The 25,411-nt window shown below is 36.4% G+C and overlaps 4 protein-coding genes across 8 annotated transcripts; 3 read left to right on the plus strand and 1 right to left on the minus strand.

Moving 5' to 3' along the window:
* Positions 1 to 900: 900 nt before the first annotated feature.
* Positions 901 to 4,508, minus strand: LOC104907433 (putative F-box protein PP2-B12). 2 transcript variants are annotated; one of them, XM_048639378.2, is made up of 4 exons: positions 3,754 to 4,508; positions 2,435 to 2,551; positions 1,821 to 1,939; positions 901 to 1,666 (listed from the first exon to the last, which is right to left on the minus strand). In XM_048639378.2, the coding sequence occupies exons 1-4, from the start codon at positions 4,021 to 4,023 to the stop codon at positions 1,201 to 1,203; spliced, it is 972 nt and encodes a 323-aa protein (XP_048495335.1). In that variant the 5' UTR covers positions 4,024 to 4,508; the 3' UTR covers positions 901 to 1,200. The 2 variants fall into 2 exon arrangements, with proteins under 2 accessions (XP_048495335.1, XP_010694669.2); XM_010696367.4 differs by lacking the exon at positions 2,435 to 2,551 and having other exon boundaries at positions 3,754 to 4,485.
* Positions 3,866 to 11,173, plus strand: LOC104883997 (putative disease resistance RPP13-like protein 1). Of its 4 annotated transcripts, XR_008968298.1 has the most exons (3): positions 3,867 to 4,001; positions 4,563 to 4,657; positions 10,796 to 11,173. XR_008968298.1 is itself a non-coding variant. In XM_048639374.1 (2 exons), exon 2 carries the CDS (start codon positions 5,993 to 5,995, stop codon positions 10,097 to 10,099), a length of 4,107 nt encoding a protein of 1,368 aa, XP_048495331.1. In that variant the 5' UTR covers positions 3,866 to 4,001; positions 4,955 to 5,992; the 3' UTR covers positions 10,100 to 10,331. The 4 variants fall into 4 exon arrangements, 1 of the variants encoding a protein (XP_048495331.1); XM_048639374.1 differs by lacking the exons at positions 4,563 to 4,657; positions 10,796 to 11,173 and adding an exon at positions 4,955 to 10,331 and having other exon boundaries at positions 3,866 to 4,001; XR_007271593.1 differs by lacking the exon at positions 10,796 to 11,173 and having other exon boundaries at positions 4,563 to 4,948.
* An 883-nt stretch (positions 11,174 to 12,056) lies between these two features.
* Positions 12,057 to 17,333, plus strand: LOC125495032 (putative disease resistance protein At3g14460). Its single transcript, XM_048639379.2, has one exon. The coding sequence runs from the start codon at positions 13,274 to 13,276 to the stop codon at positions 17,111 to 17,113; it is 3,840 nt and encodes a 1,279-aa protein (XP_048495336.1). The 5' UTR covers positions 12,057 to 13,273; the 3' UTR covers positions 17,114 to 17,333.
* A 3,293-nt stretch (positions 17,334 to 20,626) lies between these two features.
* LOC104907422 (pentatricopeptide repeat-containing protein At5g15980, mitochondrial) lies at positions 20,627 to 22,784 on the plus strand. Its single transcript, XM_010696358.4, has one exon. The coding sequence runs from the start codon at positions 20,685 to 20,687 to the stop codon at positions 22,626 to 22,628; it is 1,944 nt and encodes a 647-aa protein (XP_010694660.2). The 5' UTR covers positions 20,627 to 20,684; the 3' UTR covers positions 22,629 to 22,784.
* The last annotated feature ends 2,627 nt before the right edge of the window (positions 22,785 to 25,411 follow it).

Genomic DNA, 25,411 nt, shown 5'->3' on the forward strand with positions numbered 1-25,411 from the left:
TCCCTCCTCATATTTGAGCTGGAACAGTAATAATCAGTTAAACACCCGAGGGTGCCATTGCTGTCGTCGCCTCCAAGAGAGTGCTACTGCTCACCACACTGCACATGAATTTCGTCTATGAAAATAGGTCAGTCCACTTCTGATTAAATGATTAATTAGCTGTGATTATGTCTTTGATGAACTGCGTAATTTGCTGCTGTAATTAATGATTTTATTGCTGACAGTAATTCTGTTGGCATTATTTAATGTTGCTCGGACTTGGGATCCATGTCAGACACCAGTACATGTCCACTCGGTTTTTTTTTGGAACTTTTTGACAATTTTGGCCCAAAACGAAGTGTCTAAGTATCCCACCCATGTCCAAGTTTTGAGGATCCGACACGGATACATGAAGTGAAATGAAGAGTCCGAGCAACATAATATTTCCACCAACACCTATATCGAACAAATTCTTTTTTTCCGAAAGCATGTGGATTACTGATGAAGCAAATGCAATGATACAGAGTTCTATTCAGTTCTAACTTTTGGATCACTGCTGAACCTAATTTTTGCAAATATAATTTGGCTATAGCTCCTGTTTCTGGAATAAAACAGAGTTTTATTGGAGATTCCCTTTGTTTCCCTAATTTATATAGGTAAACTTAGGCCCTGTTGAACTGAACTGAAACCGTGAGAGGAAACTAGCTGAACTAAATTGAATTGAGTTGATCTGAATTGAAATTGTGCCTAAAAGAGCAGGGCCTTGGAACTTCATTGTGGCTAAGCCTTGTATGAATTTAACCATAAAGCTCTGATTAACCTGCTGGTTTACTAACAAAAATTTGAGTTGAAGTGCTGTCATGATACTCATGAAAGCTAGTAAGCTTTGTACCTCAGGAATGGGCGTACAAGGATATGATATGGAATCTTACCAGTACACTTGTAGATAGTTGCAACTGTAAGACAAAAGTACAGACACACTAAATTAATGAACACATGATCTGGTGATCTATTGTATGTTGGAGATAGGAATGACAACAAGCACTGTATCAGCATTCTTCCCAGACATAATTGAGTAAAGACTAATATTGCGATTTTTCTTTTTATCGAAATCTAGATACAGTTTCCGTCCTTTTTAACATGCAATTAATCAAGTAGATTCACTACTATCTTGCAAGTATTAGAAAACAGAGGAAGTATAATGTAGCTGTGCCATCGCTATCATTGCATTAATCCATCCAAAGGACGGAGTTCAATACCTTGAACGACAAGACCACTTTTCCAATGAAGTTCGTCAATCTGCCTCAATGTCATCAACACCGCCATCCCTTCATGAGCACCTTCGTCAACACCAATATGATGATACCTACCCATCTCTACTTCCATCCATCCATCCTCCCTCTCAGTTGGGAGTTCTTTTGGCTTTCGTGAACGTCTCCTAACTGTTGGTGCCTTGAGATAAAAGCGCTTAAAGACTACAATGTCACATTGTCTGGACAACCCATGTTCATCAGTCTCAGATATAAATACGTTCATTGGCGTATTATCGAATCCCCGATGATTGTTAACATCCATCTTAAACACAAAATATGCCCCATAAGTAGTGTTTGGTGAAAGAAATTTGACGTGAAACTTTCCGCTTATGTCTAGCCAACACACGTCTTGGAGCACAGCGGTCTCTGGAAACCTACAATTAGAACACCTTAAGATTATATATGTCCATGTTTCATTTCTTTCTAGTTTTGTTATCTCATCAATCTAAATTAATTAAGGTAAAGTCTGATGTCCTGATTTCATCACCGAAATAATGATAATAAAAAAACAATAGAAAGAGAAACGACCTTGATTCAGGTACGACTTTCCAACTCCAATATTGAGGGGTGTCCCCCCATGCAATTGTGAGGTCCCTAGCACCAATCATGTAGCATTTTTTCCCACTTTGCTTGTTTAAGGAGAAGCTCTAAATTGTGTAACAATATTAGACATGTCATTGCCAAAAAAAACTACATATATTAGACATGTATACAATAAGGAATCTATGCATAAATCATAATGTCCAATTGTCCAATACAATAGTCAGGTCGCAATGTCACATCACGTGTACAGAAAGCCGACGAATAGAGTTTGAGTCTCAACATATTACTACACAAATTTGAAATTAATAGCTAAAATATAAGTGAAAGTATTGGGTCAGACCGTCTGACCAATACTTACTGTCAGACGGGCTGAGCCCAATACTCAAATGGCCTTAGTAAGAGAATGCAGACTTCGGCCCCCTTCTTTCCCTTTACCCCTCCCTCCTTCTCAATCAACCACCACTAACTCCGTCGCATCCCACAAACACCATTTACGCACCCATATCTTCACCAATACTTTTCTGAGAAATGCCCGCTACAGGTTGCCAAGGTTCATCAAGTCCGTTGACAAAAACAAGTTGATTAAAAGGCAAACTTACTGATATAATCAATGATGAGAAGTCCATTAGAACAACGACCAGATGGTTGGTGAAAGAAAGATTCCCCATATGGTAAATTTGCAAAGTTGGAGTTTGGATGTTCTCGTATAAAATTGCCTGTATCAGATATAGAATCTCCAAATTGATAGATGGTTTCGATAGTGGAACTTTGGAATGAATACAAATATACAATGGAGGGTTCACATGACCCAACAAATCAAGAATTGGAACTTGAAACGTTTCAGAACAAAAGTAGCAGATGTTTTCATTTGTTGTCAAGAAGAATTTTGTATTGTGTTGTTTAATAATGAAGAAGAAGGAGAAAGTGAGAGAAAGCAGAGGTTAGTGTTTTGTTTTGTTTTCAGTTGGACTTTGTTTTGTTTTAGTTGGACTTTGTTTTGTTTCAGTTAGACTTTGTTTTCTTTCAGTTGGACTTTGTTTCGTAATATGTATACCAACTGAAACAAATAATGGACCAACTGAAACAAAATGAAGACTACCTGAAAAAAAAAAGACCAACTGAAACCAAGTAAGTCTAACTGAAGCAGAAGAACCAACTGAAAAAAATGAAGACTACCTGGAAAAAAAAATGAAGACTACCTGAAAAAAAATAAAGACCAACTGAAATCCAAGTAAGTCTAACTGAAGCAGAAGAACCAACTGAAAAAAAATGAAGACTACCTGAAAAAAAATGAAGACTACCTGAAACAAAAATGAAGATTACCTGAAAAAAAAAAGACCAACTGAAACTCAAGTAAGTCTAACTAAAGCACAAGTGCTTCTAACTGAAGTCGTCCGACACAATACGAACTCAAAATATAATTGTCCTAGAAGATTGTATCTTCCAATGTCTTCTAGTGTGAATTTCTCTCAAATTCTTATTGGTGTCATTTGGTGATACGAAAATTTCAATTTAGAGCGTTTAGTTAAGAATATTATTTTAAGCATCCAGAAGTAGACATAAATAATGAGTAAAATCAAAATGAAAATCACTAATTTGACATATTTAAACTTGACGACGGCAGGACTCATTAGATCCAAATACATGTTAGAATATAGTCTAAATCTAAAAAGACCAACCCTAATTGCAAGACCATTCTGCCATAAAATCATCAATAGAGTCATACTCTTTTCCAAGCATAATTCTAAGGGTACATTTTCATCAATAGTAATTTCTGAACTTATTTGAACCTATCTGAACTCAACTTACCTAACTCGAGTTTACTAAACATGTTATTGCGAAGCGAAGGCAGTCTAGATGTTATTCATCAACAAAATCCATAAAAAAATAAAGAAATGGAATCACATAGAATTGTAACCTGAGTGTCAGTTTTCAAGAGTACAGGAAAACGGCAGAGATGGAGGAAAAGATTCTTCTTTAAAATAAACTGTTGAACAAGATTTGGTGTTGATGATTGAACCAGAATATCATCTAAATCAGACGGCAGAAGCTTCTCCCACACAGTGTCGGATTCACAGACTGATAAAAGCTGCTTTGATACTGCCGACGATCGCAGGACATCGCTCACTGAAGTCAGTGATAAGATATGCGCGTTACATTCATCAGGTAAATCCGTTAAACAAGACATTTCTTTTTATTTTTTTGTGGAAGAATTTTAATTTATAGTATAAAATCTTAGCAAATTATATAGAAGTAAGATATTGAAGCATGGATAAGAAAGGTTAGTGGTCAAAGATTACTGCAAAACTATCAAAGTAGAAGTCCAAGTGTTTAGACTTTAGAGCCCATAACTTATGATCATGAAGTTGGTTTGATGCTTATTTTTGAACTTTAGTGTTTGTGTGTCTACATATTGTGCTTTTGTTGTACCAAGCTAAGTTTGGCCTAGTGGTTGGAATTGCGTCTTCAAGGTTGGGGTTTCAATTTCCACTAGGGGCACTTTGAGGATAGAGATTTCCCTTACCACTAACAAGGATCGGGTTAACCTGTGCGAGGTTCCGACCTGAATATGGTAGTCCAATGAGTGTATAGGTTGTTAAGTCAACTTGAAAAGATCTTTATTGGATATAGTTGTTAATGGACAAGGGGTAATGAATAAGCTAGATATTTTTGCAATAGAGAAAAGATATAGCAAAAAGAACTTCATATGTGGTTGTAAAGTTCTAGGTGTGTGTGGATTGAGTAAGGTAAGCGGTCAACTTTAAGCAATAAGGATGCACTGCAAAACATCAAGTGGGAGCTCAATAACCATAAGCTTGGAGGTTTGCTACTTATTCCTTATTAACTTTAGTTTTAACTTGAATAAGTTTGAATACTTTTAAATTCATATATATGCTAATTGATTTCATATACTCCTTGTAAAATCTTTATGCCAAAAAACTGAAAACGAATAGGCCCTTAATTAACAGTTAGAGGGTGTTAAACTGGATATGATACTTCCTCTTATAGTCACTGTCTTCATTACCAAAATGAGGGTGACATTGGGTTGCAAAGTGGGGAGCACTGCTTCTAGGTGTCCCATAGTGTGATTATTTACTCATCACTTTTGTCTTTATCAGGCAGCCAGCCAGGGCACCATATATTCAAATATATCAATCGTCGACTTTCCCTCCACCCAGGCCCTACTATGTATGAGCTGAGCAGTGAGCACCACTCGAGTCATTTTCTCAATGCAAATTGCAAAGTGGTCCATTGTGTTTGTCTAAATTTTTACTATGGTTACAAAGTGGATTGAGCCCGGGTCTAGGAACTACTATTACTAGTTATGAAAATGGCTTCCAAAATTAGTACTAGTAACTATGAATTGGTAAGAAGAAATCATGAGACTGTATAAACCAGAAAGGTAATACTTAAGTTGTCTATTTGACTATATAATATACTTCAGGTATTTAATTGTAGATGTTAACATGTTTCGTGGTTTGCTCTTGCCAAAAGAAAGAACACAGTGTCGAGTTAGAGTTAATCAATAAGTGTCAAAATTGTACATTTGCCTCTAGATGTGCAAAAAAAGCAAATTTATTATCACTATATGGCTCAACCAATTACCTAATAAATAAAAGTCCACAATTTCATAATTATCATTTAGCTTTACAGGAAGACTTACATCTCCTTATAGGAAGAATAATAAGTTCATAATAGTGATAAACATTTGGTGTTTATAAAAATAAGTAGTATAATAATTTAAAGGGATTTGTGGATAGTTCACGATAACTACCAAATTGCCATCGTTATAACAGATTCTGTTATCTTCTTCCTCAGCAGCAAACTTATGTTATCTTATAGTGCTTCAACTGTTTTATGGATTCTAGAACTACCTGAGTTGTTCATAAAGTAGTCCCTGGGCCAATTCTATACATTGTGTCCATTCTTGATTACATTTGCATTTTTGCAGTTGCCTTTTCCCTTCAGAAAAAAGATCCTCTTCTGATTTGTTCTTCAGATTCTTTTCCTGGTTCATCATTAAATTCAAAAAGTGTTCCCTTTTGTTCTAGATTCACTTTGCCATCCCCTTTCATTGTTTGGAAAAGAAAAAAAAAGCTAGAAAAAGTGTCATACAGTCATCTGTTCTCCAGATTCAGTTTTACTAATCTATAAACATGGAAGCAGTGAGTACCTATGCAGTTGTTCCCTTTATCTCGGGTCTCTTTAATGTCCTGCTTGATCGGTTGGCACCTCAGAATATGAGGGAATCCTTGATGGGACATTCAACTGCTCATGAGCTTTCGGAGCTGAGAAAGTCAATGCTTAGAGTGAGACGGGTGATCAACGATGCAGAGCAGAAGCAGGATACTGATCCAGATGTGAAGAACTGGGTTAATGAAGTGAAGCATGCTGTGTACGATGCTGAAGATCTCTTAGATGAGATTCATACAGAAACTCTTCGGAAAAGAATGGAATCTGGAAATTCATCTCAAGTCATTAGTAGTATTACTGCTACCTTTGGCAGAATGGTTTCTGTGCTGGATCCATTTCATCAAGGAACAGTTTCTAAAATTCATATTATCAGTAAAAGATTTGAAGGATTTTCTCAACTGATTGATGTCCTTCATCTCAAATCTGGTTTGGAGAATCCTCGAGTTTTGTCATCCTCACGACTCACTTCAAGTTTTGTGGATGAATCCATGATATGTGGTAGAGATTCAGAAAAAGAATTATTTATTCAGCTGTTGCAGGATGGTGTGCCGAAAACTGATGAGCGCGGCAGCTTGATCAAAGGATCAAGGTTTCCAGAAGGTAGCATTCGCACATTTGCTATCATTGGGATGCCTGGAATTGGGAAGACAACACTTGCTCAATTAATATTTAATGATCCTAGAGTAGATGCGATTTTTGACTTTAAATCATGGACTTGTGTTCCTGAGGTTTTTGATGTTATCAAAATTATGAAGTCGATTCTAAATTTACTACTTGAGCCCAATCAGCACTTGGAAGATTTGGAGTCGAATCAAACCTCTTTGCGTAAAAGAGTAGCGAAGAAGAGGATCCTGATTGTGTTAGATGATGTTTGGGATGAGAACATGATCGTTGCTGGATGGCAAGCCCTGCTCATCTCATTGAAGTCTGCCGCCCCAGGCAGTACTATAATTGTGACAACATCCAACGAGGACATTGCGAAAATGCTTCGTCCTTTTTATATTCATCTGTTACGTGAACTTTCTCATGATGATTGCTGGACTTTGTTTAGGATGCATGCATTTGGTGATCCATGTGCAGCTCCAGAGGTGAAGTTGGAAGCAACTGGTAGAGAATTAGTTGCGAAGTGTGGTGGTTTGCCACTTGCTATCAAAGCGCTTGCGGGTCTATTGTGTTTTTCTTCGGATGCCAAGGAATGGGAAATCATAAAAAGCAGCAACATGTGGGATTTCCCTTCTTGCAAGAAAGAAATTCTTCCAGCATTGTTGCTGAGCTATAACTATCTTCCTCCACATTTGAAGAGGTGCTTTGCTTATTGTTCTATCTTCCCCAAGAATTACAACTTTGACAAAGAAAAACTGGTCTTGTTGTGGATGGCTGAAGGTTTTATAGAGCAGGAAAGAAATGGTAATAGAAGATTGGAAGATATCGGTAGCATCTACTTCCGTGATTTACTGGCTCGATCCTTCTTTCAAATGTCGTACTCCAAAAAGAATCACTTTGTCATGCATGATTTGATTCATGACTTGGCTGCTTATATTATGGGGGAATTTGGTTTGATGCTGGAGCCAAACATTTCTCACGTTGTCATGGGAACTCCTCGCCATATATCACTGAAGCAGAGCAAGTATGAAACAGCTGAAAGGTTTGGGCCCACTGCTTGTACTGACCGTCTACGTACATTCTTACCAATTGGATCCTTCTCCAGCCAGTACCGTTACTACATATCTACCAACTTGTTACATTCAATGCAGATGTTTGGTTGCTTGCGTTTGCTGAGTTTGTCCGGTTACAGCATTACCAGCATACCGCCCTCTATTGGCAGCCTAAAGCACCTACGATACTTGGATTGCTCTTGCACCTTTATAAAAGAACTGCCAGAGTCCATCTGTGACTTGTTAAATCTACAGACACTTCTCTTGTATAATTGCGAACAACTGAGCATATTGCCAGTGATGATGAGAAATCTTATTCACCTGCGTCATCTGAACATTCATGGTACATGCATAGAGGAGATGCCAGAACATATAGGCAGATTAAGCTGCCTTCAAACTTTAACAGATTTTGTGGCAAGTGACAGTCATGGAAGTAGCATCAGAGAATTAGGGGAACTATCTCAGCTGAGAGGAAATCTGAGGATATCTGGACTTGAGAATGTTGTTGCCGAGGCTGATGCTTTTGCAGCTAATTTAAGGGGTAAAGAACACCTTGTTGAGTTAGCTTTGGTGCAGCAGGACGACTGCTCTGTTACTAAGAGGCAGCATGAACAACTAATGGATGTGTTAAAGCCTCATGCGAATTTGGAAAGACTTATCATCGATCATTACGAAGGGAAAAAATTCCCAAATTGGATAGGTGATGATACATTCTGTAACTTGAAGGTCCTACATCTGAAACACTGTACAAAATGTGTTGCATTGCCATCCTTAGGACAGCTGCCTGTACTTACTCACCTACTGATAAAGGATTTTGATAACTTGGCAACTCTGGGTGCAGAATTTTATGGACAACATAGTGCATCTTCATCACCATTCAGATCACTGATGACTCTGAAGTTTGAAGGGCTGCAACAGTTAAAAAAATGGTGCAGGTTTGAAGGTAATTCTAGTCCATATCCTTACTTACAAGAGCTCTACGTGACAGATTGTAGAGAGCTTGAGGGTGATCTTCCTTTGGAGCTTCCTTCTTTGGTGGTGCTGAATATAAGGGGCTGCCAAAAGCTCTCCGGAACACTTTCCAACGCACCACTTCTCCGTGAATTACTCCTTATAGCGTTTGGAAGGGTAGATTTAGCAAGTATTACTCGCTTTACCCATCTTACCACCTTGATCTTGGAGCAGGTTCAAGATGATTCAATTGCTAAAGTTCAAGAAGCTGTCCGTCACTTGACATCTCTGGGGAAGCTAACAATATCTACAGAGAGGAAGGGGACAATGGTTCTGCATCCTTGGCATTTTCCTGCTTCAATCAGATCAATGACAGTCCTTTCTGATGAACAACTAATATTTGATGGTGCCTCACAACTGCAACACATCTATCTACAACATATTTCTTCACCTCTACGATTTCCAGCAGGCTACTTCCAACTATTACATCTTTTGGAAATAGCAACATCTGATGGTCTCACTGAATTACCGATTATCCTAGATGGGGATGATTTGGGTTTTACATCTCTGCATGACCTGTACATTACACAATGTAAGCGGTTGACGTCTTTCCCAGCCGAAGGATTCCTTGCTCCTAATCTCACAACCCTGAACCTCTATGGATGTGATAGCCTTCAGTCACCACCCAAAAGTATGCTGACCAACTTTCCTTCTCTTCGGTGTCTTTCTTTCGGAAATTGTTCACAGCTTGATTTACTTCCAGAGGATGGTTTTCCTCTTCACTTGTTGACATTGCACATTAACGGCTGTCACAAACTTCAAACGTTGCCTGAGGCAATGTCTAGCTGCATGTCTCTGGAGTGGCTGGACATAGAAAATTGTACTGCATTTGTACTGTTTCCTGCAAGTGGTCTACCTGCTCAGCTACAAAAGTTACGAATATATGATTGTGAAAGTCTTGCATCTTTACCTGATAGACTCTGCAGCAACCTTAAGCACCTGGATATCTGGAAGTGCCCAAGACTCGAGTCATTTCCTCCAGGTGGGTTGCCTGCTAGCCTAGAGTCAATGCAAATATTTGGCTGTGAGGCGCTCATCCGGAAATACGCAGATTGGCAGCTTGCTAGACTCATATTTCTTAAAGAACTAAGCATTGGAGGACTTGGAGATGTAGAGTCATTCCCTGCAGATGGTTCCCTGCCCACCAAACTCAACATCCTTAAAATAGATCAATTCTCCAGGCTTAGGTCAGTTAACTGTAAGGAGCTTCAACGCATCAGTGCCCTCCGTGAATTTGAGATCCAGAGATGCCCAACACTTGTGCTTTTCTCTGACGACTTACCTCATTCTCTTTGTCGTCTAACCATTCGACAATCTCTATCGATGGTGAAAAGGTGCCTTGAACCTGATGGATACTATGTAGACAAGATTTCTCATATTACCTGCCTTGAATTGGACTCATAATCTACATGAGCTACTTTTCTATTCACTTCAGTCCCCTATTTTATGTAATTGCAGTATATAGGGAATAATCTTTTTTTTCTATAGGCAGATGAAAGGATGTAAGCTTAATTTGTGCAGCTCGTTGTGGAAATTTGCAGACCAATTAGCTTTAATAATACTATCATCCTTCTCTGATCCTCTCCTGTCAATTAATTTTTCATCAATGGGATAGTTTTTGTAATCGTTATCTTTATGCGCTTGCTTTGATTTACATCTAATGATTCTAAAGATTACAGCTCTTTTAAGTAAGAAAATGGATCTTTTCAAATATATATATTTGGCAAAACTGGTGATTCTTGTGTACAAACTAACTATTTGTACCATTCTTCAATCATTTGCATCTTTTGGTTCCCTGCCTGTGCTTGTATATCAGCATCATACCGCTTTCAATTACACCGCTTTCATTACTAGCTGGACATTGCTGAGCTTAAGTACTTTATAATTCACTTTCAGAAAGACAAAGGTTAGTAGATTACCTGTGTAAGACAATCAGTTCATGATTTTGGGAAAGGTTATGAAAGAAATGGTGCACCTCCATTCTGTATCTATTACAAGATTCTGTTAGTATGATTGTCAGATATCTGATTACTTTTTCCCCCCTAAGATTTCTACTATATTAACATGAGTTCTGGTGTTTTTTTTTTTTTGATGTAATAGGAACTCTTTATCAAACCGCAAACGCACATTTTTGATGTTGAATTGCTTACTATCTGATGAAAAAAAAAAAAATCAATCACTCGACAGTGCTATATAATATGCAGCCAAACTTCTGGTGGAATAAGATTAGCAGCAGCGCTATGCACAAACTGAAGAGTACTTCATTGGTGCTATCAAAGCACGGCTTGTTGCTGTATGGATTTCCAATATCTAAACTCTAGACCAAGTTTACTTTCTGTTGGCAATTACCAGATGTGTAAGTCGAAATGTTTCACGAACCTTGGTTTTTACTTCTAGATCATTTGATGTAGAATTAAGGCTTTGTTCTTTTGGATTGAGGTGAAATGAACTTAATTGTCTCAACTAAACTGAACTGAACTTAATTTGTCTCAATTGTACTAAATTGAACTGAACTAAATTAAAAGAAACTAACTTAATTATATTAAACTAAATTGAAATGAAATGAACTGAATTTGTCTAACCCAACTGATCTAAATTTGTCTGAGATGAACTGAATTTTATTTCCATTTATTTATTCCAAAAGAATATAGCTTAAGTAGGATTAAAGAGTATAATGGATTGCAACATTTATAGGAATCGAATGTTTCTTGAAAGTCCAACTCACACGAGAAACACAAATCATAAAAACTGTTTATTGGTTTTGTTATTTAAGTCAAACCTCATATTTTACCCAAGAGCAGGCATAATCTTTGTAAAATGTGGAGGATAAAGAGATAAAACCATCTGAAAATTAACATCAATGGCTCCTTCTCTTTGGATACCAAAGAGGCATATATAGCTGTTGTGTGGCGAGATCATAAGGGTGATTGGGTGGAGGGTGTTTCTGCCAAAAAACTGTCGAAGATGAGTGTAATGTTGAGAGTCTTAAAATTCCGATAAGGTTTGAAATTCTAGGGAGAGTTCTCCAACAATTCTGCAAAATGCAATGAAAAAATGATACGGAGGTGTTTCCGAGAAAGCTCCTCCGACGCTTAGTCAGATGTGATTGAGGTAGGTAGAGAAAGTGAGTGAATGTTAAGAGAGATGCTTTGATTTTGTATGTGAAAATTGAATACATTTTGGCTATGGGACAATAACTAATTATTGTAGTTGTGAATTTCAATAAATTAGGGTATTTAAATCACCTTCATTTGGTGGGTATTTGATGGCCCTAAAAGTAGGGGTATTTAGTATTTTAATACTTTTGCCGAAAATGGGCTGGTCAATGAAATGGGTCCAAATAGAGGGTATCCACGCTACCACTACCAGGCTATCACCTTTACCATGGATGCAGTTGAAGCCGAGACCAAAGCTCTACTTATGGCAATTGAATGCATGAGGATTGAGGAGGAAAGATAACTGACTGCCTTCAGTTAGTTGCAGCCATGAAGGGCAGACTTGATTTTAACAATAATATTTTTGATATTTTCTATGTGCTTGTAGTAGAAGTATATGTTTGTGGGATAGACCAGCAAAGTAGCAAGAATGGCAAAGGGGTCCACAAATGGCTATAATAACATTTGTATTTTGGAAGAACTTCAACCACTCCCAGATTGAATGGATACTACATTTAGAAATCCTCAACCACTATATGCAAAATCATGTGACAACAACTCACAACCCAAAGTTTCCCATACAATATTACAATGTCAATGACTCGTTACTTTCATCTTTATGTGTCTGCCTAATTTTCCATAATATATTGCAGAGTAGGTTGACGGTTGACCCCAAGTCAAGTCTACTAACCTCTATAACGGTGTTCACTAGTTTCACTTTTGCAATTGCTTCTGAATTTTCACCTTTAGAAAAGAAGAAAAATAAAACCTTCCTTTTGTTCTCTAGATTCACTCCGTTACCCAAAAAAAAAAAAAAAAAATTGTCCTTCAGCCATTTGTTGTCAAGATTCAGCATTTACATTAAAAAAAGTATTCTCTATTTCTCTTTTATTTCTCAGTTTTTGTTCTTTAGATTTGCTGCCCAGTTACTTATTCAGTAAATCAGTATTTCAGTCATTTGTTGTTAAGATTTCCCATTCTTCTTTTAGCTAAAAAAAAAAAAAAAGATTTAGTCTTTGTTTTTCAGATTTAGTTCTTTGGATTCAGTTTTGAGTCATAAAAGAAAAAAAAGGAAAAAAAAAGTCATTTGTTGCTTAGATTCAGCTCTTGAAAAAAGTTGATAAGATGGAAGCAGTGAATACGTATGCAATTGTTCCATTTATCTCAAGTTTGATCAATGTTTTAGTTGATCGACTAGTACCTGAGAATATTGGCGAAACCTTGATGGGACATGATTCAACTGCTGACGAACTTTTGGAGCTGAAATACTCAATTATGAAAGTCGAAAGGTTGATGATCGATGCAGTGACGAAGCAGGTTAATGACCAACAAGTGAAGAGCTGGATCAACGATGTGAAGCACACTCTCTATGATGCTGAGGATGTCATTGACGAGATTCATACTGAGGAGCTGCTGAGAAGCAATGACTGTGGTGGAAAAAAAAAGAAAGCGCTTGACTCAATATCTTGATCGAGTGTTTAGCAGCAGTCCTGCTACAACTGGCAGAGTGGCTGATTCTAGGATTCAGGGGATTAGACAAAGATTGGAATTTTTTTATGAAAAGAGAGAAGATCTTGGTCTCACATCTGGTCTGAACCCTCCTCCAGTTTCGTCTGCCTCGCAAACGCGTATTTTGGTGGATGAATCAAAGATATATGGGAGAGATTCAGAAAGAGACGACATCATTCAGTATTTGGAGGATGGAGTGCCGCTTCCTGATGACCTGCTTAAAGGCAAAAGGATTGTCAACAGTGACATCCGTGTATTTGCTATTTGCGGAATGCGTGGGATTGGTAAGACAACCCTTGCTCAACTTATATACAATCATCCTAGAGTAGATGAGCTTTTTAAGTTCAAATTATGGATCTGTGTCCATGACAAGTTTGATGTTACGAACATTGCAAAAGCAATGCTAGAGACATGGGATTCTCCCTTTGATGTCTCGGATAATTTGCAGTATTGTCAGAATCAATTGCGTGAGAGAGTACGCGGGAACAGTATCCTGATCGTGTTAGATGACGTTTGGGATGAGAACATGGACAATAGTTGGGAAACACTGAAGATCCTATTGAATTGTTCTGCCACAGGCAGTGCTATAATTGTGACGACTCCCAATGAGCAAATTGCTATGAGTTTTCACCCTTCCTGTACTCTTCGATTACCCTGCCTTTCTGATGAAGATTGCTGGACGTTGTTCAGATTGCATGCATTTGGTGATCCAGATGCATCTCCAGACGACAAGTTGGAACCTATTTGTCGAGAACTAGTTGCAAAATGTGGCGGTTTGCCGCTTGCTGTAAAAGTTCTTGGGGGTCTTTTGAGGTCTTATACGAATAACGCGAGAAGGGAAATCATAGCAAGCATAAGGCAGGATATGCTAGCTTCTTGCAATAAAATTCTTCCAGAATTGTTGTTGAGCTATAACTATCTTCCTGCACATTTGAAGAGGTGCTTTGCTTATTGTTCTATCTTCCCCAAGAATTACAACTTCGACAAAGAAAAACTGGTCTTGATGTGGATGGCTCAAGGTTTTATAGAAAAGGCAACAAATGATAATAGAAGAATGGAAGACATTGGTAGCATCTACTTCCACAATTTAATGGCACGATCCTTCTTTCAAGTGTCAAGCTCCAAAAAGAATCGCTTTGTCATGCATAATTTGATTCATGACTTGGCTGTTTATGTCATGGGGGAATTCGGTTTCATGCTCGAGCCAAACATTGCACACATTGTCACAAAAACTCCTCGTCATTTATCATTCAAGCGGAACATGTGCGAAACTGCTGAAATGTTTGAGCCCACTTTTTCTACAGACCGTCAACGTCTACGTACATTCTTGCCAGTTGGATCTTTCTCCAGCTGGTCCTCTTGTTACATATCTAGCAGCCTGTTACATTCATTGCTGAAGTTTGATCACTTGCGTTCGCTGAGTTTGCCAGGCTACAAATTTGACAGCTTACCGTCGTCTATTGGCAGCCTAAAGTACTTGCGTTACTTGGATTTCTCGTCCACTTTCATAAAAGAACTGCCGGAGTCCATCTGTGAATTGTTAAATCTACAGACACTTCTCTTAAAAGATTGCAAACGACTAAGAATATTACCAGCGATGATGAGAAATCTTATTCACCTACGGCATCTGAACATTCATGGTACAGACATAAAAGAGATGCCAGTTGATATAGGCAGATTAAACTGCCTTCAGACTTTAACAGATTTTGTGGCAAGTCAGAGTGGTGTAAGTAGCATCAGAGAATTAGGGGAACTATCACAGCTGAGAGGAAGTCTGAGGATATCTGGACTTGAGAATGTTGTTGCCGAGACAGATGCTTTTGCAGCTAATTTAAGGGATAAAGTATACCTTGAAGAGTTAGTTTTTGAGCAGCAGGAGAAGAACTCTGTTGGTCAGAGGCAGCATGAACAAATAATGCATGCGTTAAAGCCTCATATGAATTTGGCAAGACTTACCATTGATTATTACAGAGGGAAAAAATTCCCAGATTGGCTAGGTAATGAGATATTCTGTAACTTGGAAGTCCTACACCTGAAACATGGTAAAGAATGTGTTGAATTGCCATCTTTAGGACAGCTGCCCGTACTTAAGCACCTCTCAATCATGAATTTTGATAAATTGGAAACACTGGGTGCAGAATTTTATGGAGAACGTAGTGCATTTTCATCACCGTTCAAATCATTGTTGACTCTGAAGATTGAACGGTTGCATAAGTTGAAAAAATTGTGCACATTTGAAGGAAATGCTAGTCCATTTCCTTATTTACGCGAGCTGTATATGAAAAGTTGTGGAGAGCTAGAGGGTGATCTTCCTTTGGACCTCCCTTCTCTGGTGAAACTGACACTACATTTTTGCCCAAAGCTTATTGCAATACTTCCTGATGCACCATTACTCCGTGAATTGTGCCTTTTAGAGATTGGTAGGGTAGATATAACAAGTCTTCGTCGTTTTAGCCATCTTACCACCTTGAGCTTGTGTGAGGCTCTACAAGTCCAAGATATTATCGGGCACTTGCCATCTGTGAGGGAGCTGAGAATATTGGAAAAGTTCTGGGGGAGAATGAAGGTGCAGCCTTGGCATCTTCCTGCTTCAGTCAGATCATTGAGTGTCCGTTCTGGTGAACAAATAATATTCGATGATGCCTCACAACTGCATTATTTGTATTTACACAAAATTTCTTCTCTACAAATTCAAAGAGGCTCCTTCCCACTATTACATGCAGTGGAATTCTGGGGATGTGATGTTCTAAGAAAGTTCCCAATTGTTGTAGAAGGAGGTGACGTGGATTTTACATCTCTGTATGACCTGCACATATCTAATTGTGACCGTTTTGTTTCCTTTACAGCGGGAGGATTCCTTGCTCCTAATCTCACAACCTTAAACCTCAGTTGTTGTGGCAATCTTAAGTCACCGCCCAACAATATGCCTACCAACTTCCCTTCTCTTCAATTTCTCTCTTTCTCAGATTGTCCAGAGCTTGAGTTATCTCATGACTATGGTTTGCCTCCTCACCTGCAGACATTGCAGATATTTAAATGTAACAAACTCATAACATTGCCTGAAGCAATTTCTAGTTGCGTGTATCTGAAGCTGCTGAAAATAGCTAGATGTAGTGAATTTGTGTCGTTTCCCGCAAGTGGTCTACCTGCTAACCTTGAAAGGTTGACTATACGTGATTGTAAGAAGCTTACATCTTTGCCTGATAGAGTCTGCAGCACCATGAATCACTTGGAAATCAGCTTTTGTGAAATGCTTGACTCATCTCCTTTAGGTCGGTTGTTTCCTAGCTTAGAGTCGATGATAATGTCCTACTGTCAGAAGCTCTGCCAAAAATATGCAGATTGGCAGGTCGGTGGACTCGTTTCTCTTAAGATTCTGAAAATTGAAGGAATTAATGATGTGGAGTCGTTTCCACCAGATGGTTTCCTGCCCACCACACTCAACTTCCTTCAATTTCGTACTTTTGAGAGACTAAGGTCAATCAATTGTAAGGAGCTTCAACGTGTAATCAACCTCCGCGAATTTGAGATCGAGGAATGCAGGGAGCTTATTCTGTTCTCTGACGACTTACCCCAGTCTCTTTGTCGTCTATCCATTCAATTATGTGATAGGATGAAGAAAAGGTGTCTTAGACCCGATGGATATTATGTAGACAAGATCTCTCATATTACATGCGTTGAATTGATAGATCACCCTGTAATAGAGACATATAGTAGTAGTTTTATTCCTCGTCAAAACAAAAAAAAAGAATAGAGTGGTAAGACTTGGTAGTTTTCTCATTTCTGGGCAGGTCTTTGTGGAATCCACTGATTTTCCTTTTCTTTTTTGCGTTTTTTTGATATTTTTGAAGAAACTAGTAATTATTACTACCATTCTTCATTCTGTAAGAGAGTTATAGATTGGGTTCAATTCAATGAATGATTAACAACATTCAGGTAACAATCTCAAACCATGTTTATTGTTTGGTTAACGTTTCTCAACTCTAAATAAAAGATATTTCATAGCTCAGCGAGTTAGTGGTAAACTGATATGGACTCTATTAATATGTTACATGTTAAGTAACAAAATTCATTTCTTGATGGTGATGATTGCTACTTTTCCATAACGGGAAAAATACAGTAATTGATTATTATTTGTGAGGTATAAAATATTCAATTATTGTATTTTTCATGTTACGGAGGAAATATTTCTTTTTAATTCCATGGCTTGAACCAAGTTTATGATGTTCTTGCCAACAAATTTGTTTTGGTTGGTAATGCAAGGACTTAGAAATTCCTAAGGGTGTGAATATTCCCCAGACTCACCTCCAAACTTCAGACTGTGCCACATCAGCTTTTCACTACTTTTTAATTCTACAAACTCACTTCAGACTCATTCCAATTTTATACTCTATCCCTCAGATTATCTCCAGACTCACTTCACTTTATTTTATGTATTCTAATTATTTTTTTGTTTTCAATACCATTATATTATGAAAATATAATAAATTAAAATTATTACCAATAAATAATTAGTTAAATGAAAAAAAAATTAAAATTTTAAATTGACACTAATATTATAAAATTTTACAAACACTAATTGAGTACATGAGCAATTTGAAAGGCATTCAATAACATAACTAAACAAAAAAAAAAAAACTGCAGGTTTGTTACGTTGTAAAGTGGGGAAGGGAAACCAAAAAGTGCTGTTAAATACTTGGTGGGGCCCACGCATGAGTCTTAAGATGAGTTTGAGAAATTAAAACTCATCCCAAGACTCCTTCACCATTTCTCCTTAAATATCCCTAGTCTTGTTCACGACTCCTCCAAATCTTGTCTCAAGACTCAAGCTTAAGACTAGGAATATTCACACCAATGCATAGCTCATAGTCATAGGAGGTTTTTCTTGTTCAAAATAGTTAGTAGTTGTATATTTCCTCTGCTTTTTATTGCTTTCATCATTTTTTATTTTTGGCAACTTTCTATTACTTGCATGTTTTTAATTTTGACAATATATTCTCTCTTTCTCTCTCATATCACACGAGGTTCCTTTTTCATCTCTCTCTATTTCTCTTATCACCTTGGTCCTTGTGAAAAAAAACGATGCAAGTACTAAAGAATAGATGAAGCAATGCATCGACTATGGACCCGGGTGCACAGTGATGTAGGTGCACCCGATAGCAAACGACATTCCTCCATATATAAAACGCATGGAAATCTTTGCAAATAATATTGAAAAGAACATCTTCACCTATTAAATTAGAACCCATAAAATTTGAATTATTAATTTTCGCTAGATATGAGTTGTTGTGGAAATTTTATCTTCCTAATTTTTGTTACTCCCATTCCACGCTTTACTCTCCCTCTTCATTCAATTTTTTGTTTTCCTCCATTAATACTCTTTTTTCTAACTTAAAAAAATGATTTTATTCGAATTCAATTTTTGTATCCAAAAAAGATGTGTTTTTTCATAATCATTTTGTGTTTAAAAATAGATTCTTGAATAATTAAGATGGATAAAGGTAAAGAACGAAAACAGATTAGTCAGTGTAGAGGGAGATGAAAGAAATAAAGAAAAAAAATGGAGAGAGAAAGAGAGTTTACCATAAATTGTACCTTGAAAAATGGAGAGAGAAAGAGATTTACTATAAAGGAAATAAAGGGATTGAAGGTAGAGAAACAGAGAGCTCGAATGTGGTTTGATTAATGAAGATGATAGGAGTGAAATGACTTGGGCTATGTTCAGTTCACCTTATTTTTGCTTATTTCAGATCTAATCAAATCAGATCAGATCAGATCAGATCAGATCAGAAAAAATAAGTTCAGATCAAATCAGTTCAGATCATGCTTATATTTAAAAATCACTATATCTTTCATTACATATTAGTAAAAATTATAATAATTAAATATTAATAAAGTACTCATTGAGACGAATCAAACAAGACCCCACATGACTATATTTTTTCTTATATATTGAGAAAAATCTAATAGATAAGATCTTGTAATCAGAAAAAATAAGTTCAGATCAGATCAGAAAAAATAAGTTCAGATCAGATCAGATAAGTTCAGATCAGAAAATTTCAGGTGAACTAAACATAGCCTTGGTTGAGAGGGAGAAGAAGGAAAGAGAAAGAGGAGAGAGAAAGTTTGACTGTACCATGCATTTATTTTAGTGTAACTTAGTTATTTGTTCATCTATTATTAATTCACATGCTATGGATGATAAATTAACTCTAAAATATATTAAAAGAAGACATATAATGTTGTAACAAACTAACAATATAGATTATGTGTTAGATGTTCTTTTATAATAAGCATGATATTATTTATTTTATATCTTCATATTGTTTTTATGTTTTTTTTTTCTTGTGTGTTTTTTTTATATTTTAAGTCTTATATACACGTGTTCTTTTATAATATGTATGATGATTCTATGTTTCATATCTTCATGTACTTTAAGAATTTTAATTCATATTTATGATTATTATTTTTGTTTCCCAAGTCTTATATGCATATGTTCTTTTATAGTCAATATGATGTTCTTTGTTTGATATTTTCATGTTCTTTTTATGTTGTTATTCATTTTTGTGATTTTGAATAGTTTTTTTATTTATCAAGTCTTATATGCGCATGTTCTTTTATAATCAGTATGATGTTCTTTACTATATATCGTCATGTTCTCTTTTTTTTTGTTTTATTCATTTTTATAATTTATAATAGTTTTTAATATCTCGCATAAAAATAAAAAATGTTGTAAAGTTTTAAGTTGTGAGGAAAATTATAAAAGATTGTTTCCCACAAAAAAAATAGTACATAAAAATTTGTTTTCACAAATTATCCTTTTTCTTAAGGAAGTAATATGTTCCTTTATTAATTAATTATGTAGTGTTCTTTTTATATAAATATTATATTCTAATTTAACTTGCAATATACTTTTTTTTTTACATAATTGGTGAAAAGTGGTTTGTTAGTGAAAAAATGTGACAGTAATTCTTTGATTTAGATAAGAGTAGTTTTTTTTTATATCCACATGATGCGTTAGTAGTTAAGGTGATAGATTGAAATTCCATCCAAATGAATCATGATGGGTTGGTTTGGGTTATTTTTATTTTGAGTAATAAAACTTGTACACTGTCTGTTTGATTTTATTTATGAGGATTTTTTTTAAAAAAAATCTTACTTGTTAACTAGGAATGTTAAAACTTAGAAGATAATTGTATCCTGCGTTTTGGAATGGGTGCACCTAGCTCTATGTGGACTCTAGTCCATATACATATTTGCGCATAAACCCTACACTTTCTCTCTCTTCAAAATTTTATTCCAAAATTTCAGTTCAAATCAAAGCAATGAGAAATCAATGGCGTCTTCTTCTTCTCCGTAATCAAATTCACCATTTTCACTCATCACCCAACATCTCAAGATCTCTCTCTCTCCTCCAGGTAAGCTCCAAACACACTTCTTCTTTTTCTCTCTCCTCTTTTCTTCCTCATCTTACTTCCTCAAATTCATCATTTAACTCTCATTATCAACACCCTTTTACTCGTCATTTTTCTTCCATTCATGAAAAATCCCCCGAATGTTTAATCTTAACTCAAATTTTCAGTAAACCCATTAATATTGATGAGATTAAGGATGAATTGGGTGCTAATAATGTTGTTTTTAGCCGTGATTTAGTTGTGGATGTGCTTAGAGATCTGAACTCTGACCCTAAAACTGCAATTAGGATTTTTGATTGGGTTTCGGAGAGAGAGAGTGAGAATTTGAGCTCCAAAGCTTATAATTTTATGCTAGGGATTCTGGGTAGTAATGGGTTTGTTAAGGAATTTTGGGATATGGTTGATTTGATGAGGAAAAAAGGTTATGGGGTTAGAAAAGGTGCATTTGATAAGGTATTGGAGAGATTTGAGAAGGATGGTTTGCAAGATGATGTGGAGAAGTTGAAGGGATTGTACTCAAAGGATTTGAATTCGTCGGTCGAAATGGCGTGTTCTAGGATTAGTAGGATTGTTGGGAGGGGAGCTTGGGATGAGAATGTTGAGAAGGAACTGAATGAATTAGGGGTTAATTATACTAGTGAATTGGTAAAAATGGTGTTGGAGAAGCTTAGTGAAGAGCCGACGAAAGGGTTGATCTTTTTCAGGTGGGTGGAGGAGAGTGGTTTGTTTAAACATGATCATCGAACTTATAATGCAATGGCCTCCGTTTTGGGCCGAGAGGATTGTCTTGATAGGTTTTGGAGTGTCATTGAGGGTATGAGAAATGCAGGGCATGATATGGAGATTGGGACTTATGTTAAGGTCTTGGAAAGGTTTATTAAGAAAAGACTAGTGAAGGATTCGGTTAGCCTATATGAGTTTGCTATCAATGGGGTGAGCAAGCCTTCTCGACAAGATTGCACGCTTCTCCTGAAGAAAATCGCGTCTGCCAAGCACTTTGACATGAAATTGTTTTGTAGAGTTGTGAAGGCTTTTACAGAAAATGGTTTTGCATTGGAAGATTCAATGTTGGATGCTGTTCTCAAATCTTTGACTAGTGTTGGTAGGATGAAGATGTATAATAAGGTCTTAGATGCTATGGTTGAAGGTGGGTATAAACCTAGTGAGGCTATGCAAGGTAGGGTTGCATTTGATCTTAGTAGTTCTAGAATGAAAGATGAAGCGAACGAGTTTATGGAGAAACTAGACAACTACGGAATGACCCTTGATTTCAAAACATGGACATCTTTGATTGAAGGGCATTGTGTAGGTGGTGATCTTGAGAAAGCAAGAGTCTCTTTTGAAAAGATGATTGAAAAAGAGGGAGCTTCTTCTGCAGGATACGCTCTTGATTTTTTGGTAAATGCATACTGCAACAGAGGCCGAGCTTCTGAAGCTTGCAAGACTCTCTCTGATCTTGTGAGCAAAGGTTTAGAGCCGCAGCATACTACATATAAGACACTAATAAGCAACCTTCTGGTTCAGAAGGGCTTCCAAGAAGCTTGTAGTCTACTTGGTTTGATGAAGAATCACGGGTTTCCTCCTTTTTTGGATCCATTCATAGCTTACCTTGTGAAGAGAGGAACTCCAGAGGAGGCCATGCTGTTTTTTAAGGCTATGACAGTGAACAGGTTTCCGTCTACCAATGTTTTCATTAGAGTATTCGAAGCATTTTTTGAGGCCGGAAGACATAAAAAAGCTCAAAATCTGCTGGCCATATGTCCACAATATATTCGAAACCATGCCGATGTTCTGAATCTCTTTTGTTCAAAGAAGCTTGAGAAACCTGCCAAACCAGTTGCAGTGACTGCATAATCTTGGTGAAACTGTATTTTGGTTATATGTTGTGAATTTTTCTATATTACTAGCAAATTTTTCCAAATTTTGCAGTGTAGTTCGTGTTCACTTCTTGTTGATTATCGGACCTGAGACAATGGTACACATTTGCAATAAAATACTCCATTTCCTAGAGTACACATTTGCAAAATTTAGTTCTGTTTATAAACAAAAATGTATAGATCAATAGATGTACAAACTTGGCATTCTGCAAGACTTTGTCCTACGCCGGCTCGAATGATCTAGTATGTGTCCGTCCAATTCCTAGCATTTTTTTCAATTCCTAGGAAGAGAGTGGAAAATATGGGAAGTGCTCTAGGAGAAAACATCAGTTCATAACTAGTGTGAATGTTTCTTAGCTCATAATGTTTTTTTTTTTACCTCCTTCGTTTCAATTTAGTTGTGATACAAGGTCTCATGTGATGGGAGAGAGATAGAGAGATGTTATTACCCAAAATGAAAGAATCACGACTAAATTAAAACTTCTTAAAATAAAAAGTGTCACAACTAAATTGAAACGGAGGGAGTAGTTAAATCGTAAATGTATTACTATAATAGGAAAGGTACACATATAATTAATCAACTATACTAAGACAATGATACTTCAATTTCAGTACAAAACACTTGTGAATCAATATACAGCATTTGTAAATAAATAAAAAGTAAATTGTTCATATCAAGTTATTATTAACTATAAATGGGGTAGCGCTGTGTTTTGGTTTTGGGGGAGAATTCCTTCAAAGGGCTAAACAGTGAGTTTCAATACTCCATCAGATAATAATTCATCATCTTAGTTCAGATTGGGCCCATGGAGTCCAGCCGATCCTGGGCTCCTCATGGACTAAAACCAAGCCCAAGCTACATGTTAGATAGCCCTTTTCAGAAAAGCCCTTAAGGTTGTAAGACCCTCCTTTCATTCCTGTGATAAGGGTTCAATTCCCAATTTCTCCTACTCTTTGCAAGGGAATTTTCCTTACCTTATTAAAGTAAGCCCCTAACGGTCCGTTTGGTAGTTGGTCATAAATGGTGGTAATGGGAATGAATTTGTGTGTAAATTTGTGAAAAATATCATTGTCCATTCCCATGGTAATGCTAATATATTTTAAAGTGTTCACTTTCTTTCTTAAATTTTCATTATCATCCAATACCACCTTGTAGGTGGTAATGAGTGGTGATGAAAATTGCTTCCCTTTGGAGACAAAAACACAAGTTTAGGGGTGAAATTGCTTGCCCATGGAGAAAAAATGCTTATCCATGGAGATTTTAAGGGTACTTCCCTAATAGAATTACACTTAGTCTCCGTTTGGTAGGGCGTAAAATATTTTCAGTGTAAAATGATTTTCATGGAAAACAATTTACAATGGAAAATACAATTCCAAATTTAGTTTTCCGTTGTTTGGTTCGATGTAAAAAAAATGATGAAATGAAAGGATAATGAAAGGGAAAGTAAGGAGGTAGTGAGAGTAGTGTACAAGAGAAAGAAGGAAAATAGTTTTCCTTTCATTTTGAAAGGAAAATGGTTTTCCATCCTTGGGAGAGTAATTTTACCCCAAGGGAAAATGGTTTTACACTCTTTTGCCAACCAAACAATGTAAAACTGAAAATAGAGGAAAACAGTTTTCCGGGAAAATGTTTTACGCCCTACCAAACGGAGCCTTAAAATGCATTCCCATTACCACAATTTATTAACGACTACCAAACGGGCCGTCAAGGCTTTATGTATCCTGCTACGTTGAGAATGTGCCGAAATAACATCCGAATAAACACCATAACAGGTGAAGTAATGTAACAGGAAGAGACCTTTGAATTTTGAGATGTAATGAATTTAGCTCGCTTGTGAGTTGCTTGAGATTTTCATTACTGTGCAAAACTAAGCTTAGTAAAGATGCTCATATACGTTCAACTATTTATTTATTTTCATATTATAAAATTTAACTTGTAACTAAAGATAATGAAGATTTGTACATCATTTCACTCAAGTGAAGTACAAAATAAGTAGGATTTTAATATGTAAGCTTGGAGAATGTTAAGATTGAGCTCGAACTCGGATGAACTGAGTCAATCAAGTTCAACTCGGCTTAATTATAAACTACATTGATGCAATCAGTTGGAAATAGAAGATGGAATGAGAAAATTGATTAACGATTTGATAATTTGGTATGAAAGGATAATAATGGTTTAGAAGATCAACTTCCTATATGTTATATTAATATTAAACTAACGATATTAATGATCAAAAGTATGTGCGTTGAAATCCATGAGTAGAGCAAGTGAAACACCTCATATTAGTAGCAGTGTTAGCCAAGCTACTTGAGTGTGCTATTATTAAGATTTTAATTGTGGGGGATATTTATAGCAAGAATGCTCTTCGATGTACCAAATTTTTTAAAATTGATATTCTAACCGAGTCCATCAATTATGGTCTGGAATCAAAGATTAGTAGATCGATTTCATTCAAAATGGAAATGGGCTAGGGTTATGAAGTTATAATCTAGAATATGAAGATTGAGTTGATTCTTTGAGTGCTTTCAGAGGGCCTGCATGCAAGAAGGAAGCTTGAACTTAATGTAAATGGCTAAAATCTCGATTGTTTTATATGATTTCAAATCAAATAAAAAATTATTCTATGTATTGATCCTATGAATAACAGAATCTCAGTTAGAGCCATTTCTGTACATCAAATGTACTCTATGGTTTGGATCAAAAAAAAAAAAATTGTACTCTATGGAGCCCAGCTACTTAAGTGTGCTATTAGTTAAAAA

This window comes from Beta vulgaris, chromosome 2 (genome assembly GCF_026745355.1).
Source record: "Beta vulgaris subsp. vulgaris cultivar EL10 chromosome 2, EL10.2, whole genome shotgun sequence".
Taxonomy (NCBI): domain Eukaryota; kingdom Viridiplantae; phylum Streptophyta; class Magnoliopsida; order Caryophyllales; family Amaranthaceae; genus Beta; species Beta vulgaris.

Coding starts and splice junctions, on each gene's coding strand:
- LOC104907433 (XM_048639378.2), bottom strand. CDS start 4,023: ATGTCTTGTTTAACGGATTTACCTGATGAATGTAACGCGCATATCTTA. Junction 2,552..3,753: donor TCTTGAAAACTGACACTCAG/GTTACAATTCTA, acceptor TATCTGATACAG/GCAATTTTATACGAGAACAT. Junction 1,940..2,434: donor TCTCATCATTGATTATATCA/GTAAGTTTGCCT, acceptor TACACAATTTAG/AGCTTCTCCTTAAACAAGCA.
- LOC104883997 (XM_048639374.1), top strand. CDS start 5,993: ATGGAAGCAGTGAGTACCTATGCAGTTGTTCCCTTTATCTCGGGTCTC.
- LOC125495032 (XM_048639379.2), top strand. CDS start 13,274: ATGACTGTGGTGGAAAAAAAAAGAAAGCGCTTGACTCAATATCTTGAT.
- LOC104907422 (XM_010696358.4), top strand. CDS start 20,685: ATGAGAAATCAATGGCGTCTTCTTCTTCTCCGTAATCAAATTCACCAT.